Here is a 17,751-nt window from a genome sequence, read left to right as displayed (position 1 = left end):
TCAATCATGTCTGACTCTTTGAGACCCCATGGACTATACAGTCCATGGAATTCTCCAGGCCAGAATACTGGGCGGGGGGGGGGCGGGGGGGGGGGCGCGGGGCGAGGTGGGTAGCCTTTCCCTTCTTCAGGGGATCTTCCAAACCCAGGGGTCAATCCCAGGTCTCCCGTATTGCAGGCGGATTCTTTACCAGCTGAGCCACTCAAATCCCAGGTAATCTGCCTTAAATTGGCAGGAAAGAATTGTTGGTGTCGGGAGATCCTGAGGAAAAAAGAATAATTACCCAGTGGGTAGTAGTTTTCAGGGGGTGTCCTATAGACCACATGCATGAGAATCCTCTGAGGTCCATGTTAAAAGTGTTACATTACAAGATCCCACCTCAGCGTTATTAAATGTCTCTCCAGTTGTAGTACCCAGAAATGTGCATCTTTAACAGTTTCCCTTAGATGCAGGCATCCTAACATGTGATTTCTCCATTAATTGTATTTTGTTTCCCACCAGTTAAGAACAGTAACCAAGTACCTCCAGGTTCTCCTTAGAGAATATAATCTTGACACTCAACCTTTTTTTACTTTTTGTAATTAACAAATTTATTTAAATAAAAGCACAAATACATGATAAAAATTTCAAACAATGCTTAAAAGTATAAAATAGAGAAAGAAAACATACCTCTACTTCGTAATCCTGAAATCATGATTAATAGTTTCTTATATATATTTCTTGAAAAAAATTGTTTGCATTATTTTTGCTGCTCAGTATTCATGGAGGTTAAAGTCTGTTCATTTTGGGACATACTAAATTTTATTATTGGATTCACTTATTTGACATGTATTTTATTCTTACTGTATTCCAGCACTGCTTAGTTTTCAGAGTATAACCAGGCAGATACTCATAAAAGTAACTGATATTCTAGCCTCTGTTCCATAAACTGAACATGTGTTTGACTTTAGTTAACAATGAATCCTTAAGGAAATTTTTTTTTAATCTGGAATGCCTTTAGGTAAGGGCAAACACTCTTACCCTGTCTTAACCACTTCCTGTTATTGACAGTGATTTTGTGACCCCAGGATTAAGCTACCTCTGAAGCATATTTTGTCTATCTTTCAAAACAATCTTTGGCTGCACCGTGCCAGATTTCAGGATCTTAGTTCCCAAACCAGAGATCAAACCCATGACCTCGTCAGTGAACGTGCAGAGTCCTAACCACTGGACCACCAGGGAATTCCGTTTTGTCCACCTTTAGATTGACTTTTACTGAACTGAGTTTTGTTGTAAATTAACAGACATATGAAACTTATTCTGCTATGAAAACCAATAGTGAGCACTTTCAACAGGTCTCAGAACAAAAGAAATCTGTGCCTGTCCCAAGCAACTGTTCATTTTCATCTTGGGAAAACTGTAAATCTGATAGACTCCCTTTGCTTTAGCTGCCAGGAGCACAGACAAATGTGCAGCCCACCTCTACAGCAGTGGGAATTACTAGCATAAATGTTGGCTGTGGCTCTGGCCTCATCTTTTTTGATCTGTATTTTTCTCTTACCTGAGTTTCCTTCTTTCCTTAACTTTTATCCTTTTATTATATCTATCTTAGCAAACCATTTAATATTCTAGAGATAGAAAAACCACAATAGGATTTAACTGATCTATTAATTATGATGGCACAGGACACTTCAGTTAAATTTCTTATAATGTTTCCTGAATGACATGCAGAATTGTTTAGTGTTTTAAGTACAGACTTCTATGACAGTTCTTAACATGCTGAATGAGAAGTCACTTATGTGCCTGTTCCTCTTAAAGTTTCTAACACAGGCCTTGACTTGCAATTGATACTGACTATTGTTGACATAGTTGGTCCATTTATCATCTGTGGAGTCAGATACTAAAACCCTTGACCTAATTTCCAAACTATAATTTAGTAGTGATAATTTGAGGAGTTTTTTCAGTGCTAGATCAAACAAGTTGATGTATGCTTTTTCCTTTTTTTTGAGAGAAAAAATTTTTATGATACAGTGAAATAATTTTGTGAAATAACTAATTTAGTGAAATAACTTATATTTATACATAATACTTAGTTTCTCCTAAAAATAATTTTTTCTTAGAATATTTGTGAAATCATATTTTAGAGTTAACAGAAATGTAGCCAAAGTGGACTGAGGTTAACCCTGTTTCAACATGCGCTTTCAAATGTAGTAGTTTTATTTAAAAACATAATGTTAGTGATGTACAAGAGAAACACCCACTCTCACACAATAGTTGGTCAGAATAAAAATGGAAAAAAAAAACAAACCAAAAACCTCTACAGAGGGCAACTGAACAAGATTTCTTAAGACCTCAACTGCATATACCATCTATTTCATTTCTAGGAATTTATCCTACAGGTATACTTGGGTTTATGCATAAAACTGGGTACAGCTGTTTTTACTGTAGTTTTTATAACAGCTAAGCAAGTAGTTTTTTCTTTTTTTTCCTTAATTCTTAATTCTGAGCTCAGATCAAGTGTAGAAACCTTCATAGTTATATAAAGTTCTGCAGTAAAAACTTTTCATCATTGCTCAGAACTGATCAGCCTTTCATACATGTACACCCACAACCAACTCTCACTTACCCACCAGTAAGCCCCTTAATTATCCAGTCACCTTTACACACACACCCCCAAACACACACACACACACACACACCCCTTATTTTAAATTATTTTGCTTCTCAGAACTACAGAGATCATGCATCAGGTACACCGGGTGGTCTTCTGATGCTCAGATTTGGCTACTTTCATCACTGATCCACTTTAGTAAGAGCAGATCTCAGAGAAAGCAAGTAGTTTAAATATATACCTATGTAAAAGTTATATTCTGACTTTTCTAATTTACATTAATTTCAAAGCCATAAAGGATTAGTTAAAATTATAAATATATTGTGTATTTATTACTAGTTGAAAAAAAGGCATAGAATAGTGTTCATGTATTCTACCACTTGTGTTTGTGTTTTGTTTTTTTTTTCCATGAAATAACACAACTTTTAATAAAAGTGTCAGGTTTCAGTTCCAGTAAACCAAAAGACAGGGCCTCAAGCCTATTCATAGTCACATCATTCCAGAACGAGGAGCTGTGGCCAGAAACTTTTTATGGGGCAGGAAAAAGAATAAAAGTTGGTCAGTGCTGATAAATACAGGTTAAATAATACACTGCTCTTTACAGATGGCTACAGAGTCTGTAAACTATTATCCAGGAATATACAACCGTCCAACACAAACCACTTAGCCAGATCTAAGATAAACTGGCTTCTTGTAACTACCCTGTAAACACTGCAGCCCTTCTTCCATCCAAAAATGACCCTAATCTCACATGAAAACAGTCATTATAAGGGAGTCAGAAACTCAGCTTTGTGGCCAAAAATAAAAACCAAAGGAAAAATAGCAATTCAGTGGTTAGTTGGTGAAAGCGGGAAAGCTGGTGCCCTTCACTGTGCTGCTTTGCTCTTCTTACTCTTGCTCTTTTTGTCCCTCTTCTTCAGCCCATCCATGTTAGCTCGCAATAGGTTTGAATAAGCCATCTGAAACTTATTCACTTCTTTGGAGCTCACCACAGTGCTGATCTTCTTTTTCCCATCAGTAGCTCTTAACAGACATTTGTTGTCTGAGGGCTCAAAGCCCTCCACAGAACCCTTCCTTGAAATGGGCTTAGTTCGGCCATCATACTTCTTCAGGGTGATGAACACGCTGCCCGACAACCGGCACTTCTGGAAGGGCCTAGTCAGCTCCGTCAGGAACTGTTCACTCTCCAGCAGCACCATCCTGGCGCTGCTGGCTCCGCTCGGTCAGCCGTGTTTGTGTTTTTAAAGCATTTATCCCTACGCATGCTTACATGCGATTAGACAGTCCTTTATATATGATTAGACAGTCTTTGTAAGGATATAACTGTTGCTTCTAGAGAACAGAAATAGAGTGAGACAGGCTTATTTTCCACTGTGTCCCCTTTGGAATTTGGAGCAATGTGCATGTATTGACCTATTTTTAAAATTAAAACTAGATATTAAGAAATGTATAACTTAGCATTCCAAGATGTTTAATTTTATAAATATTTTCTATTTTCAGCAAACTTCAAGGGTTTTGAGAGTCTTAGACCATCTGAAGAAACAGAAATCATCAATCATCTGCTTATTTTATATAATTTTGTTATTAAATTATAATAAAATTATGGTAAACTTTAGAATGTCTTGTTTAAATTTCTATTTATAAAATTTTTTTATAAACATAATGGTATACTTTACAGAGTTTCATAGGAAAAATATTTTCTGTATAATCGTAAGGAAAATAGGAAAATGTGTAGAAATACATAATCTAAGTATATATTTGTATATAAAAATTTAAATTTCATTATTCCTATACTAGTTATATTCTTGGATATGAACTTGAGCAAACTCCAGGAGGTAGTGAAGGAGAGGGGAGCCTGGCATGGGAGCGACTGAACAATTCACATGCTAATTGTTCATCATAAGAGTCTTAATGGTGTATTTAATAATTTCAAATTGTTTAAATTTCAAGTCATAGAATTTATTCTAATGATAGTGAAAACCGCTGTTTCAGGATATTACTGAGATATTCATTACATTACCTTTTGGCACTGAAAATTTAAAAACATTGTCCCCACAGTTTTTACCTTTAAGAGGAGTAATATTCACTTTGAAGCAGCCCTGTTTTTCTATTTTGGGCATAACCACTCAACACCATCCCCTTATCTTTTAGTTTATGGCGGGAACTACAATGAAAGCCCAGAAATGAATCTGAGTGATAGGACATTGTTAAAGGTACAAAGAGTGTTTCAAATGTAGGAATAATCTTAATATTATAGACAACTTGGAATGGAATACTCTTCTTTCAAAGAAACTTAGCTTTTGGGGGAAGAGATGCTAATAAAAAAACTAAAATGACATTGAAGGAAATTCCTCAAGAAATTTAATCTGAATATTGTGATATTGCAAATTGTGGTTAAGGATAAAGTGGCAATTTGAGATATGGTTTGAGGATGTAAATTTTCAAAATATTAGAAAAGACCTGATGTTAAAAGAGCAAGATTGAGCTTTAATCTCAAGAATAGCCTGGAAATTTTGACTAAAAGTGAAATCAAGGCATAATTCCAAAAGCTACTAGATTACTTGGAAAAATTTACAATCTAGGCCTTGAAAGTGGTACTGAAATAGACACTGCCAGATTGTTGGTCTAGTTTCAAGAACCATAGAGCTAAACATGAAAGATTTCTTTAGGAACACATTTAATGCCTAGAAATACAGGGTGCATTTAGGGGTTAGCAAGGTGAAGAAAGATGAAGCAGAGCAGTTAATTATAATTATTAGAATTATAATTAGCAGAATTATAATTATTAGAATAAGACACGAATTAGAACCAGTTAATGGTAGACATTGTCTGGAAATTAAAAGGAAGCACAGATCTGAAAAATGGGGTAGCAGACGAACAGTACGGCAGGAGTACCCAGAGCTAATACTGTTGAGGAACAACAGAGGTGGTATGCTCCCCCACTTGGTGATTAATCAGCATGGCTGACCTCACCTCAGAAATCTGGGTCTAAAGCACTTTCATGTGACATTATGCCTTAAGAGGCCAGGTAGATCACACAAGAGGGGAGTGGGCTGAGATTTCTGTGCTATGGAAAAAGCCAACACTCGGTCTCTGTATGGGGAAACCACAGCAACTGTATCTGATGAGGCAGGAGGAAAACCTGGATGGTGTCTTGTCATTGAGGTAACGCCAACATTATGTTACATGTGGCAGAGGCTGTCAACAAAATGAGGACAGAAAAATGACCACTGAATTTAACAACTACCAATTAATAACTTGGAGAAGGAAATGGCAACCCACTCCAGTGTTCTTGCCTGGAGAATCCCAGGGACGGGGGAGCCTGGTGGGCTGCCGTCTATGGGGTCGCACAGAGTTGGACACGACTGAAGTGACTTAGCAGTAGCAGCAGCAATTAATAACTACATCAGCCAATAAATATCCTTCTATAATATCAATTTGAATGGCTTCTTAGAATCCCATTGTATGGCTCTACCCAAATCTGCTCAACCAGTCCCGCTGTTGAATTCTTAGATTCTTCCCAAACCTTTAGAATCATAATAGTGCCTTGAGCATGATCTCAGAATCGGAATTTCTGCGTTAAAAAAAGTATGCACATTCTAAAGGCTTTTGACATAGGTACCAAACTACTTCCTAGAAAAATTTTAATATAAATTCTACCACCCCAAGGAAATAGAGTAATTGTTTTTGTAAAGAAAGCCTTTTCTATTTTTATAGGTGATATGTGGTATCTTATGTTTGCATTTTTATTATTAACAAAGTCATGTTTACTGATGATTGGTTATTTATGAATAACCTGTGCATAACTCTCATACCAAATGAGAGCTGTAAATAGGGTAAATTGGTGAACTATCTAGACGACTGAAATGTTGGTTTAGCGAAGTGAGTAAAGCAGAAAAACTTACTGTAGAGTCAGTTTGTGACTGCTGGGTGGTGCATCGACTGTGTGACTTTGGTGAGGTAACTTTTCAGGTCTCATCTTCTCATCTGTGAATTGAGGATCAGGTCTACCTTGAAGGGTTCTGAACAACGAATAACGTACATAATGCTGGAAATTACAGTTATTAAGGTGCTTATTCTGCAGAGGTAACTGTACCATGGCACAGGAATCTAAACAACGTAGGATGTTGGTCTGAAGAAACTAAGGCTATTTCTGTCATTTCCATCATCCCTGTTTCAGCCCCTCCTCCTGGGTGTTGGTGGTGTCACTATGGCAACGAGCACGCGCCGCCCAGGCTCAATTCTGAAGCGGTTACTGACCTCCGCTGCCTCACTCTCCGCAGACTAGTGATTTCACCGCGCGTCCCACCCACTAGGTCTCAGATACATCTCCCTTGGTCTCCGCGCAAGGAGCCGAAGGGCAGCATGGCCAAGGCGGCAGCCTCTTCGCCGCTAGAAGACTTGGATCTGAGTGGAGAGGAGGTCCAGCGGCTCACCTCCGCCTTCCAGGACCCGGAGTTCCGGCGAATGTTCTCCGAGTACGCCGAGGAGCTCACAGACCCTGAGAACCGGCGGCGCTACGAGGAGGAGATCACGGCGCTGGAGCGTGAGCGCGGAGTGGAGGTGCGGTTCGTGCACCCGGAGCCGGGCCACGTATTGCGCACCAGCCTGGACGGGACCCGGCGCTGCTTCGTGAACGTGTGCAGCAACGCGCTGGTGGGCGCGCCCAGCAGCCAGCCCGGCTCTGGGGGCGCGGTGTCTGGCAGCCAGTGGTCCCTGCCCTACAGCCTGGCCCCCGGCCGTGAGTACGCGGGGGGGCGCGGCACCCGCTACACCGTCTACGACGTGGTCTTCCACCCAGACGCGATCGCGCTGGCCCGGCGCCACGAGCGCTTCCGCCAGATGCTGGACGCCACGGCCCTGGAGGCCGTGGAGAAGCAGTTCGGCGTGAAGTTGGACCGGAGGAACGCCAAGACCCTGAAGATCAAGTACAAGGGGACTCCGGATGCCGCCGTGCTGCGCACGCCCCTGCCCGGAGGCGCGCCGGCCCGACCCGAGGGGGAGCCGGAGAGCCCTCTCCCCAATTTCCCCTACCCCTACCGATACCCGGCGGCCGGCGTGAGCGCTGCGGTCCCCCGGCCCCAGGCGCCCTCCCCTCCGGAGGCCGTGCGGCAGCCCGCCCCCACCGAGCCTCGCTACAGCGTGGTGCAGCGCCACCACGTGGACCTCCAGGATTACCGCTGCTCCCGGGACTCGGCGCCCGGCACCGTGCCCCAAGAGCTGGTGGTTACCATCGAGCTGCCGTTGCTGCGATCGGCCGAGCAGGCGGCGCTGGAGGTGACGGGGAAGCTGCTATGCCTTGACTCAAGGAAGCCCGACTACCGGCTGCGACTCTCGCTCCCGTACCCGGTGGATGACAGCCGCGGCAAGGCACAGTTCAACAAGGCGCGGCGGCAGCTGGTGGTCACGCTTCCGGTGGCGCCGACCGCCTCGCGCCCGGAGCCCGCCGCGTCCCCGGAAGGGGCAGCCGACCCGCCAGGAACTGACGGCGCGGCCTGCGCTTCCGCTTGCCCCGTGGAGGCGGGCCCGGCGGGGGTTTGTGCTGGGGACGCAAGCTCAGGTCCCAGCCGAACCCGGGCTGCAGACGCCGGGATCACCACTCCGGACGCCGCCGGGGAGGAGCGCGTCGCAGAATCCGAGGAGCGGGATTTCGGCGGGCAAGAGATACCAACCCCGGGGACCGGGGAGGAGCCGCCTCCCGGAGCCGGGAACTCACCTGGGGACCGTGGCGGAGGCGCTCTTAGTACTTCCTGCGGGGTCCTTGACGCGGGCCTTTCTGTAGGGAGCGCGAGCGTGCGCCCGACCCTCGGCGTGGAGGCGCGCGAGGCCCGGGAAGGCACCGGCAGGGAGCCGCCTGATCGAGCGATGGGTGGTCCCGAGACCGACCGCGGGGAAGCTTTGTGTCCGCCTTTGCAGTGTAGTCAGGATGAAGAATCCCTGACTCTGCTCATTCACGTGCCTTGGATCCTGCTTCAAAGTCTTCAAGGGGAAGTGAACCCCCTCTGGTACAAATTGTCCTTCTCTACCCAAGACTTAGTTTATTATTCCTTCTTTTTGCAATTTGCTCCAGAGAATAAATTGAGTACCAAAGAACCAGTGGTTAGCATTTCTTCCAACAATGCAGTGATAGACCTGGCCAAGTCTCCAGAATGCCATGGATACTGGAGAGAGTGGTATTACGGCTTAAACAACTATTGTTTGGAGGTAACAGTTCTTTCTAGAGTCTTAATGTTTAACATATTCTATTCCACTTATCACAGTCATCTTCACAGTTTATCCTGAACAAAGGATTTCCCAGTATAACTTCTCTCCTGACGACCTGAAGTTGATAACCCTTGATGAAAGACGTCAGTACACGTTAAACGCATAATTGGGGGGAAAAAAAAAACACGAAGAAAATTTAACGCATCCTCTCTGGTGGATGGGTTTCAAGTCTTCAAAGTTGCCCTCAATGCATGAATCGATTCTCAGGGATCCGTAGACCTCTAAAATTGTATACACAAAGTTGAGGGTTTTCTTCTGGGGAGAAGGACTATAACTTTAGTCATATTCTCAAAGGGGTTTGTGACACAAATAGGGAAGAGACATTCTATCATAGCGTTATTTTCGGTTTTAAATAGCTTTTCCCAACCTTAGAAAGTAAATAATAGTTTACTTCCAGAAAGCAAAAGTAACGGCCTGTGCCGGTTTTTTTGTGGGAAAACCAACTCAGACCCAGGGCTGAATCTAAATACTTTGCGTTCTCTGCCATACGGTGCAGCTTAATTTTACTCCTTGATGTTGGTGGGATTGATCTCTAGTGGTCTTTACATTACAGTGAAATTTCTTCTTTTGGCATCAGTTTTAATCTCTTCCCTACTAGTATTTGGCATAATGGCTGGCATTTAACAAAGTGTAATATAATCCTTTGTTAGCACCGACGTCAGCTCCATCTCTTTTTAGTCAAAAAACAGGCTGAATCTTAGGTTTACCTGGGATATAATTTTGTAGTTACTACTAGGATCTTGAGATTCAATTCAGTACTCCAGTACTATTGGCAAATACTGGAGGTGGGGGGACCTACTTAAAATTTGAAGAGTTCTATAGAAAGTTTACACTCATAAGTCAACAATTGGTAGTTTTGATTGAGGTTTGTGTCAATGTTACATGTAATTTTATTTTGCTCTTTTAAGATCTTCAAGGGTTAAATTCCCTAATTCAGAACCCTAGTTACATAGATTATATATAAAATTTAAGCTTTGGGCCTTGGGCTTTATTTAACCTGCCAGAAAGTTTTACTTCTTCCTGTGTTTTTCTAGAAATTTACTAGTAAGTTAAATTTTTATGTTTATGAGGTGCATCTTCTATGAGAAGTGGTTAATTGAAACCCTCCAAAAATGGTAAAATAAATAGGCAGGGATAGGTAAGATACTTTGTGAGAAAATAAAATACGAAATCGACTATCTGTTTATGTCATCAGAAGGGGGAAATTTAGGAAAGGGCAGTCGTTTTCCTGTAATTGTTTTAGTAAATGAGAAAATAACTCACAAGGTGGGAAGAAAGCTTTAATGGACACCATTTGAGAGAATACTAAAGAATATATTTTAATCTGACTTTCTAGTATCTGAATGTTTTTTTAACAAAGAAACTAGACCAAAATGGGATTAGGGCAACTGTGTTTTATATCTTTGAAGCCTGAAATAGATTTATAATTACTTCATTAATCATCACATTTGCTGAGGCTGATGGAACCATAATGTTCAATTTTTTTCCTTTAAATTTTATTGATCAGGCTGTAAGTATTAAAGTAACAAAAAATGTTTTTTTTAAATCACAACAGTATTTTGTGAGTAGACATATATGATTACATTATTATATGCATTATGTGAAAATATTATAAAGAGACTGATTTGTGACTGTCAAGGTCAGAATTTGTTACTTTACAGACAGGTATGAAATACATTTCTGTAAACCTTAAGTCTTCACTGGGAATTTTCCTAGAGCTTTAGGACCTCTGAATTTATTATATTTTATAGTAAAATTAGTCAGACCGAGAAGGCAAGTTTATGCAAGTCCTTTCTATTTTAATCATAACCATTTCCATTATAAATGTTACTCTTCCGAGGTAACTGAACTGTGTAGTGTAGTTTTTGCAGTTAATGTGTAAGTCTTTTGCAGAGACATGAACCTTAGAAATGCTTTGGGGGGAGGGTTGTTTGTACCCTACAGTATTATTTTGTTGCCTAGATCTTCAGATAATACAAGGCAAATTATTTCAAATGTAAAGTTTTTCTTTCACCAAAGTTCACTTTTGTTTGGTAGGTGTTCACAGGTTATGTTTAATAGAAGGGAATTCGAAACATCTGATTCCCCTCCCCACCACGCCCCCAATTTGGACCAAATAATGCATTGTGTGTATTTGTAATTAATTTGTTTATATTGTAGTACAGAGGAAAAATTTTTATTTGGGGCAATGGTGAACTGATTTGAAGAATTTAAAATATGGTTATTCCTTCAAAGACCTAACCATATACCTATATTCACTTTACATACTCGAATAGGAACAAATTGCTTTGTCTTTGGGATTCCCTGCAAAAGTGACTTTTGTATATCCTACAGTTTGGTAATCTACCTCCTTCCTTTTTTTATTTTTTTAATTTTTTTTTCTCCTTCCTTTTTTTAACTTTTAAAAATTTTATTTAAGTATAGTTGATTTACAATATTGTGTTTCCTCATTCTTTTTTTTTTTAAGATTAGTTGATTTATAGTGCTTCCTCATTCTTATATACAGTTATATGCTAGTGTTGCAACGGATTATCACAGTGCTTAAAAAAATAGAATATAATTCTCTTAAATAAAATATTATATTTGGCTCTTACTTAGCCAAGAACTAAAAGGCAAATTGGTCACACAAAATTTGAATGCATCCTGTCTTGTCTATCTTTAGCTGACTCATTAGGAAGTATTCTAAAATTGAATTACATTTTATAGTTTGGACTGCATTTAAAACTAGAGGTGATGTTATTCTTACAAAATACTGAGAGGGGGGAAAAAAAGGAAGATATGATTTGTAAGTAGGATTATCTGGAGGGAAAGCATACCTTAGATTTATACAGACCTAGAAAAGGAACTAAGACTTTTTATTTTAGGGTCTTCTCCTAGATAGGTGTGTAGTCTCGCTATTTTTTTGCTCTGTACAATACTGTTTTCTTTGGCCAAAACAGCATAGGAATAACATGAAATAAACATTTTAAAAGTGAAGACCTGAACTGTGTGAGAATTGTTATGAGATGATTTTAGATACAATTCTGTCTGTCAAGTATGACCAATAATGTAGAATATTTTTTGTCTTTTTATTTTAGGAAAGGTTATTTGTCAATGAAGACAACGTTAATGAGTTTCTTGAAGAGGTCCTGAGCCCTCCATTCAAACAGACATTACCCCTGACGCCACCATTAATTGAAGTTCTTCAGGTTACTGATAGTAAGATTGAAATACATGCAAAGGTAAGGATTTGGGTAGGCTTTATAAAGTAGTGATTTGGGGCAAGGTTGAAGCCTGACAAATCACTTAATTCTTGATTTTTTATATCATAACTTTAGATGCACATAATGGCTGGGAAGAGTGATGTTAAGAATACAGACCTTTTTTGATGTGTATTTTACTGTTAAACATCTGTGATTCATTTTCACTTATGTTATCTCATTTAATTCCAAAATAACTGTCCAGTGAGGAATAGAGAGAAACTGACATTTGGGAAATGTGAGTATTAGTCCAGGGACTAACAACTCTTTTTGACTCTCAAACCACAGGAACTATATACGTTATATATGGTTTGTTCATTCTTTCTAGTTTAAGTTTGATTATCTTTATAGTCTTTGATATTAGACTTAAATAATTTAGTAACTAGCACAGTTGACTTATATGTGAACTGGGTGAGAAAGAGGTTCTGAAGAATCACAGAAATACAGGAAAATTCAAGAATGCCCTTTTAAAAATTTTTTGGCTGCTTCCGGAGGCCTGAAGGATCTTAGTTTCCTAATCAGGGATTGATCCCAGGTCCTTGGAAGTGAGAGGGTGGAGTCCTAACCAGTGAACCAAGAATGCCCTTATAAGAATGACTGTTAATGGGCTTTATAGGCTATGTTAAAAGATTTGTAGGCCAGGATTGTTTTATCCTGAAGAAGATGAAGAGTCAGTGAAAGGATTTAATTAGAGCATCAATGCCAGGTTTGCATTGTTAAAAAATGACTGGCAGCATTTGGAAATTGACTTTGAGAGGGAAGCCAGGAAGTGGATTTGCAAGTCTACTGGGTTATTCCTTCACAACTTAAAGAAGTTTCCAGAGGGTACAATTTACTTTTCTGTTTGTTTCAATGAATTATTAATTTGCTGTTTCTCTTAACATAGTTGCAAGAATGCAGTAACTCTGAGCAGCTTCATGAAAAAGAAGAAAAAGTCCATGAAGGAAGTCCTCTAACAGAAAAAGAAAATACAGAAAATGCTTCCACTTCAACAACTGATTCTGATTCATCTGTAGCAGTCACGGTACTAGAAGCAGACAGTTGTGGTTCAGTCGCATGCTTGCAACAAGGGGCTCTTGATGTTTCTCAAAAGCTGTTTGCAAAGTCTCAGCAACCTAAGTCAGAAAAGGAAGGTGAATTTATAAAAGACAAAAGTGCTGTTTATGCAAATGAAGAAAAAGATAACTTAAAAGAACCAGTAATAACTGAAGAGAAAGAAGTGAATGGAAATCACCCATCTTCGTTACTGAACAAAACTGCAGTTCACAATACACCTGGTTTTGACCACATAAAGGAAACCAATATGCAGGACGGTAGTGTGCAGATCATTAAAGATCATGTGACTCACTGCTCATTCAGTTTTCAGAATTCTTTGCTTTATGACTTGGATTAATTCTGTATCATTTTTTAATTTAAAGGCTGAGTAAAAACTTTTGGACATAAAATAGATTGTTTACTATCTTAAAGCCAAAAGTATTCAAAAAAGTATAAAATTAAAATTTATATTTTTATTCTTATGGGGAAACTGAAGCTAATATTTTGTGTGTGTGTGTACAGTTTATGTCAATACAAAGCTTCCTTAATTATGGAAATAAATTTTGTGATTCCTCTGTTGTATATTTTTTCTAATGGAGAGTTAAATGTTTAGTGTCAATACAACCTGTTTATAGTCTTGTTTTTGGTTTCTTTTGTTTGCCATTACTTTAATAAAGTTTCCAAATATTGTGTCACAAAAAGTAATTCTCAAGAATGCAATGAACTAAAAGCACACACAATAGAGTGTGTGTGTTGGGGGAAGGAGAATCTCAAAACTATGTGTTTATAAATCTCACTTAATAGGATTTATTCAGTATTTATGCTTGTCATAGAGATTCTGAAAGAACTTTATTAACCAATATTAAATGATTCAAACAATACAAATAGACTGAAATTTAGTATTTCTGCTTCAACTCTGTATCTTACTCTTCTCATATGTAAGTCACCATATATTTGTGTGGGTGTATACATATATAAATAAAAGTTATTAATGACTTTGAAAGCTCAAAATTTAAAATAATTTTTTTGAAATTAGTAAAACATTCCTTGGTTTTATAAAATTAGTTTACAAGTTTTAGAACAAGAAAATTTAAGAAAATCTGAGAATTTATTCCAATAGGAAAATTGTCTTCCTATATTATTACATGAAGACAACAAAAGTTAGTGTTTCCTAATCAGTTTCGTTTATAATACCTAAAAGAGGGCAGCAGATGTTTCTAATAGTTGCCAAGTTATGAGTTGTGGAATATTTTATATAAGGCCAGGAGAAAATCCCAATAGTTTCTTTCTTCTCTCACAAAAAGTTTTAGGACAACACAAAAGACAATATAGAAAGGAAAGTATTTGTTGATCTAATTGCTGACCCCAAGACCATGAGCTGCTGATGCATTTCTGTTCCAAAGTCAGCTACTAACTCAAACGTCTGGCCTTATAGTCCAGGAAACTACCTAATTTCTTTAGTCTTTTTGAACTAGGGAGGTCAGGTCAGAGCACCAAAAGCTGGAACACCACCTGGCAGTTCATCCTGATATGCAGTATAAAGGAACTCATAAAACAGAACTATTTGCATCATTATAGATGACCATATACATTTTTCAACCATGACAGGAATCTCTTGATTCAGTAGTGATTTTGAGACTGTCCATTAGGTACACAATCTTTAGGTTGAAATGACTATTTGCAGTATCAACTCAGAAATTATGAGTATACTTTTGGTTGAATGCAATGATGTATGTTAAAGGAAACTTTTATGTTAAATATGGAATAAATTTTAAGCCTGTTTCTTATTTACTTTGTTGTTTTAAATTTAAAAGTACAATTTCTGATCAAATAAAGCTGGCTCTAGAACATGTTTCACTTCTGGCTGTATTTCACTTATGCAGCAGCTTTTTATTGCTTGTTATCTCTGTGAGGCTAACTTGAAAGCCAGTTTCCTCCAAAGGAAATGCACTGTCAAGAGCTGGGTTTTCTTTATTTCAAACTTATTTACACATGTACAAATAAGATGTAATGCTAATTTTAAACCTTCAAGAGTGTCTTTAGTGGACTTTGATGTAAAATTATTCTGAAAAATGATTAGGAACCTTTTAATGCAAAATCAAGTATTTTATTTTGGCAGCACTAAAAGAAAAAAAAAAATCACTGTATTTCTACATTGAGGTGAAAAGTGTTTAAACTTTCTTATCAGTCAAATACATTCCAAAAGAAAGTATGTTCTATGCAGGTTCCAGAGCACAGGCAATTCTTAACACAATAATACAGGAATCTTTAATACTGAAAATGACTCTGTTCTGACAGGGTGTTTAACAAACATAACTTTCTAATTATAAAACCACTGAAGCAACCTCTTCCTAGTTACTGTATCAAGAGTGAAGCTGGGCTTGTACATTAATACTCTTAATTTCACTGTAATACTTTTTACTGATATGACGATTTTAAATAAATTTTGCTGTACTTAAAATAAGTCTTGAAAGTGGAAAAGTGTACAAAGTTCCAGATAAAAAGATTAATAGATGCAATTTAAATAGTTTCCCCTCTTCTCTCTTATCAATTAACGATTTTACCTCTAGCAGATACATACTGAACTTTAAAACGCAATTCTCAAAATGAAAACTTGCGTTTTAAATCTTAATCAGACATAAACAGAAAAGATGACTATATTTGGACAACTTTTACAAGAATTTTGTTGTTGTATTAAAGCAGAAACCAGTTCCTAAACCTTTTTATTCAATTGTATATCCTATTTGAACAAATATCAAAAATAGAAGACTGTTACTACTTTTGCTTTTATAATTCTGATTTTGTTTTGTTTTTTTTCTTACTGCAGTCTTCTATAACTTTTACAGAGTTCATGGTCCCTAATATCTCCCCACCCTCCATTTTTCCTAGGTGGGGAAAGGGCTGTCATAAACTTCTCACTGATAGTTAGAGTTTCTGGAAACAGGTACTGTTTGTTATTATTTAAGAGTGACTCAAGTTGGGCACTCTGGGTGGCTGGTCTACAAGTTTTTTGGTGATGCATACCACAGTCTCCAGCATGAAAAATCCTAGGAACTTGAGGAACCAGCACTTTCCAGAATTTTGGAAGACAAGATACAGTCAAATATTGAAGGGTCCAGTCCCAGTTATAATCATCATAAGTACAGAAAGTGTCTGTGCACTCAATCAGCTTCTGATAGGCTTCCCGGGTCAGGGCCAGACCCATATTGTGCTCTGTGGATTTCCACGTTTTCACATCTACCTTGTCAGCCATGTCATAGAAATTTCGAACGGCAGTATAGGTCCCCAGGGAGAGAACATCACACTCGGGGCACTCTAGCTGCTTTAATTTCCACATCTTTTTGAAGACATGGTAAAAGTCTGGGGCTAAGTAGTGATCCTCCTCTAGGAAAAGTATGAGGCCAGCATAGTCTCGAAGGACTTTGACCCTCTCCCATACAAAATGCAGCTTCCACCACCAGTGGTGTTTGGTTTGGGAGAACTTGGCCTCTCTATAATGGCCGAAGGAGTCGGGATATTCAGCATTAATGCATCCCATCCGCAAAGCTGCATTCTTCTCCACGTCTCTGGGGCAATCTCTAGGGTCAGTGCCCGGGAACTCGTTAGGGTACAACTGAATGCTGAAAGGAAAGAACACCTGCAGAACTGGACAGAAATCCACCCCAGCAATCAGCTGATTGATTTCGGTCGACCAGAAGTCATGGCTAAAGATGACGAGGACGTCGTCGATTCCCTGGGCTTTTCGAAGTGAGTCCAGCAGCAGTTTGAGGTATTCGGGCCGGTTGTGCACCTGGACCACCAGCGCCAGCTCTCGGGGGCTCCAGGAGCCGGCCTTATCTACATTCCTCAGCGTCTGGTCAAAGTTCAGCTGGTACACTAGGGACCGGTACCGCAGCGTCAGATTGTCCACCTCGGGCTGCGGGGCCGCGGCGACCAGCGGAGCCGCTGACTCGTTGGAGCCCTGGCGGATGCCCACCGACACGGCGAGATGGTTCCCGGCCCGGGCGCCCGCACCCCGCGCGGGATCAGCGTCCAGCAGCGGCGGGGCGAGGGCCTCGTTCTTCCTTTGTCGCCCATTGCTGCTCCAGAGGACGAAGCCGCAGGCGGCCACCACGAGCGTCAAGATCAGCACCTTCCGCTTATAGATGCGGAACCTCATGGTCTCCGGGGCCGGGAGCGGGCGGGCGGGCGCGGAAAGGAGCTAGCGGCTCCAGCGGGGAAGGGGCGGGCGGGCGGCGACCGTGGCGGTGGCCTGCAGCAGTCGGAACTGGCCCCCGCGGCTGCCCTCGCTAACTCATCCCCGGCCCCGGGGGTCCGGGGACCCGCAGGTTTTCAGCTCCCCCGCGCCGCCCCGGCTCCACACATCTTCACCTGGCAACTGCAGCTCGGGCAGCGGCCCCGCCGCTAGGAGCCGCGGCACGGCGTCGCTTCGGTCCTCTCCATTCAGCACCGGCCCGGGAAGAAGCCCAACGCGGCCCCACTGTACTTCGGCTCCGTTACCTGCGCCTCCAGCGGCCCTGCGTCCTCCGCGCTCTCATCTCTACGCGGCCCCGGACATCCCGGAACGAGAGACACAGCCTCGCCTCGCCTCACTCCGGCGGCGACTGTCCTGACAACCAGCGA

The 17,751-nt window shown here is 40.5% G+C and overlaps 4 protein-coding genes, 1 long non-coding RNA gene and 2 other non-coding genes across 8 annotated transcripts in view; 2 read left to right on the top strand and 5 right to left on the bottom strand.

The window, feature by feature from the left end:
* The window catches only part of POLE2 (DNA polymerase epsilon 2, accessory subunit), a 29,576-nt gene extending 25,371 nt beyond the window's left edge, over positions 1 to 4,205 (top strand). For both annotated transcript variants that reach the window (XM_043471608.1, XM_043471609.1), the window contains one exon: positions 4,091 to 4,205. In XM_043471608.1, the coding sequence (XP_043327543.1) occupies positions 4,091 to 4,109 (19 nt within the window). In that variant the 3' untranslated portion in view covers positions 4,110 to 4,205. The remainder of the gene's footprint in view (positions 1 to 4,090) is intronic.
* Positions 205 to 7,937, bottom strand: LOC122443456. The gene is made up of 3 exons (XR_006270016.1): positions 7,822 to 7,937; positions 6,496 to 6,577; positions 205 to 261 (listed from the first exon to the last, which is right to left on the bottom strand). It is a non-coding gene; the product is annotated as an uncharacterized LOC122443456 (long non-coding RNA).
* On the bottom strand, positions 2,483 to 2,554 carry LOC122444460. Its single transcript, XR_006270291.1, has one exon. It is a non-coding gene; the product is annotated as a small nucleolar RNA U2-30 (small nucleolar RNA).
* Positions 2,702 to 2,781, bottom strand: LOC122444461. Its single transcript, XR_006270292.1, has one exon. It is a non-coding gene; the product is annotated as a small nucleolar RNA U2-19 (small nucleolar RNA).
* On the bottom strand, positions 2,987 to 4,049 carry LOC122443454 (signal recognition particle 14 kDa protein-like). Its single transcript, XM_043471611.1, has one exon. The coding sequence runs from the start codon at positions 3,787 to 3,789 to the stop codon at positions 3,457 to 3,459; it is 333 nt and encodes a 110-aa protein (XP_043327546.1). The 5' UTR covers positions 3,790 to 4,049; the 3' UTR covers positions 2,987 to 3,456.
* On the top strand, positions 6,731 to 14,980 carry DNAAF2 (dynein axonemal assembly factor 2). The gene is made up of 3 exons (XM_043471607.1): positions 6,731 to 8,794; positions 11,932 to 12,075; positions 12,980 to 14,980. Exons 1-3 carry the CDS (start codon positions 6,956 to 6,958, stop codon positions 13,484 to 13,486), a joined length of 2,490 nt encoding a protein of 829 aa, XP_043327542.1. The 5' UTR covers positions 6,731 to 6,955; the 3' UTR covers positions 13,487 to 14,980.
* A 238-nt stretch (positions 14,981 to 15,218) lies between these two features.
* On the bottom strand, positions 15,219 to 17,365 carry MGAT2 (alpha-1,6-mannosyl-glycoprotein 2-beta-N-acetylglucosaminyltransferase). The gene has a single exon (XM_043471610.1). The coding sequence runs from the start codon at positions 17,285 to 17,287 to the stop codon at positions 15,947 to 15,949; it is 1,341 nt and encodes a 446-aa protein (XP_043327545.1). The 5' UTR covers positions 17,288 to 17,365; the 3' UTR covers positions 15,219 to 15,946.
* Between the last annotated feature and the right edge of the window lie 386 nt (positions 17,366 to 17,751).

Source organism: Cervus canadensis, chromosome 6 (genome assembly GCF_019320065.1).
Source record: "Cervus canadensis isolate Bull #8, Minnesota chromosome 6, ASM1932006v1, whole genome shotgun sequence".
NCBI classification, from domain to species: Eukaryota; Metazoa; Chordata; class Mammalia; order Artiodactyla; family Cervidae; genus Cervus; species Cervus canadensis.
The sequence above is the reverse complement of the archived record's forward strand: the minus strand, read 5'-3'. Positions and strand labels throughout refer to the sequence as shown.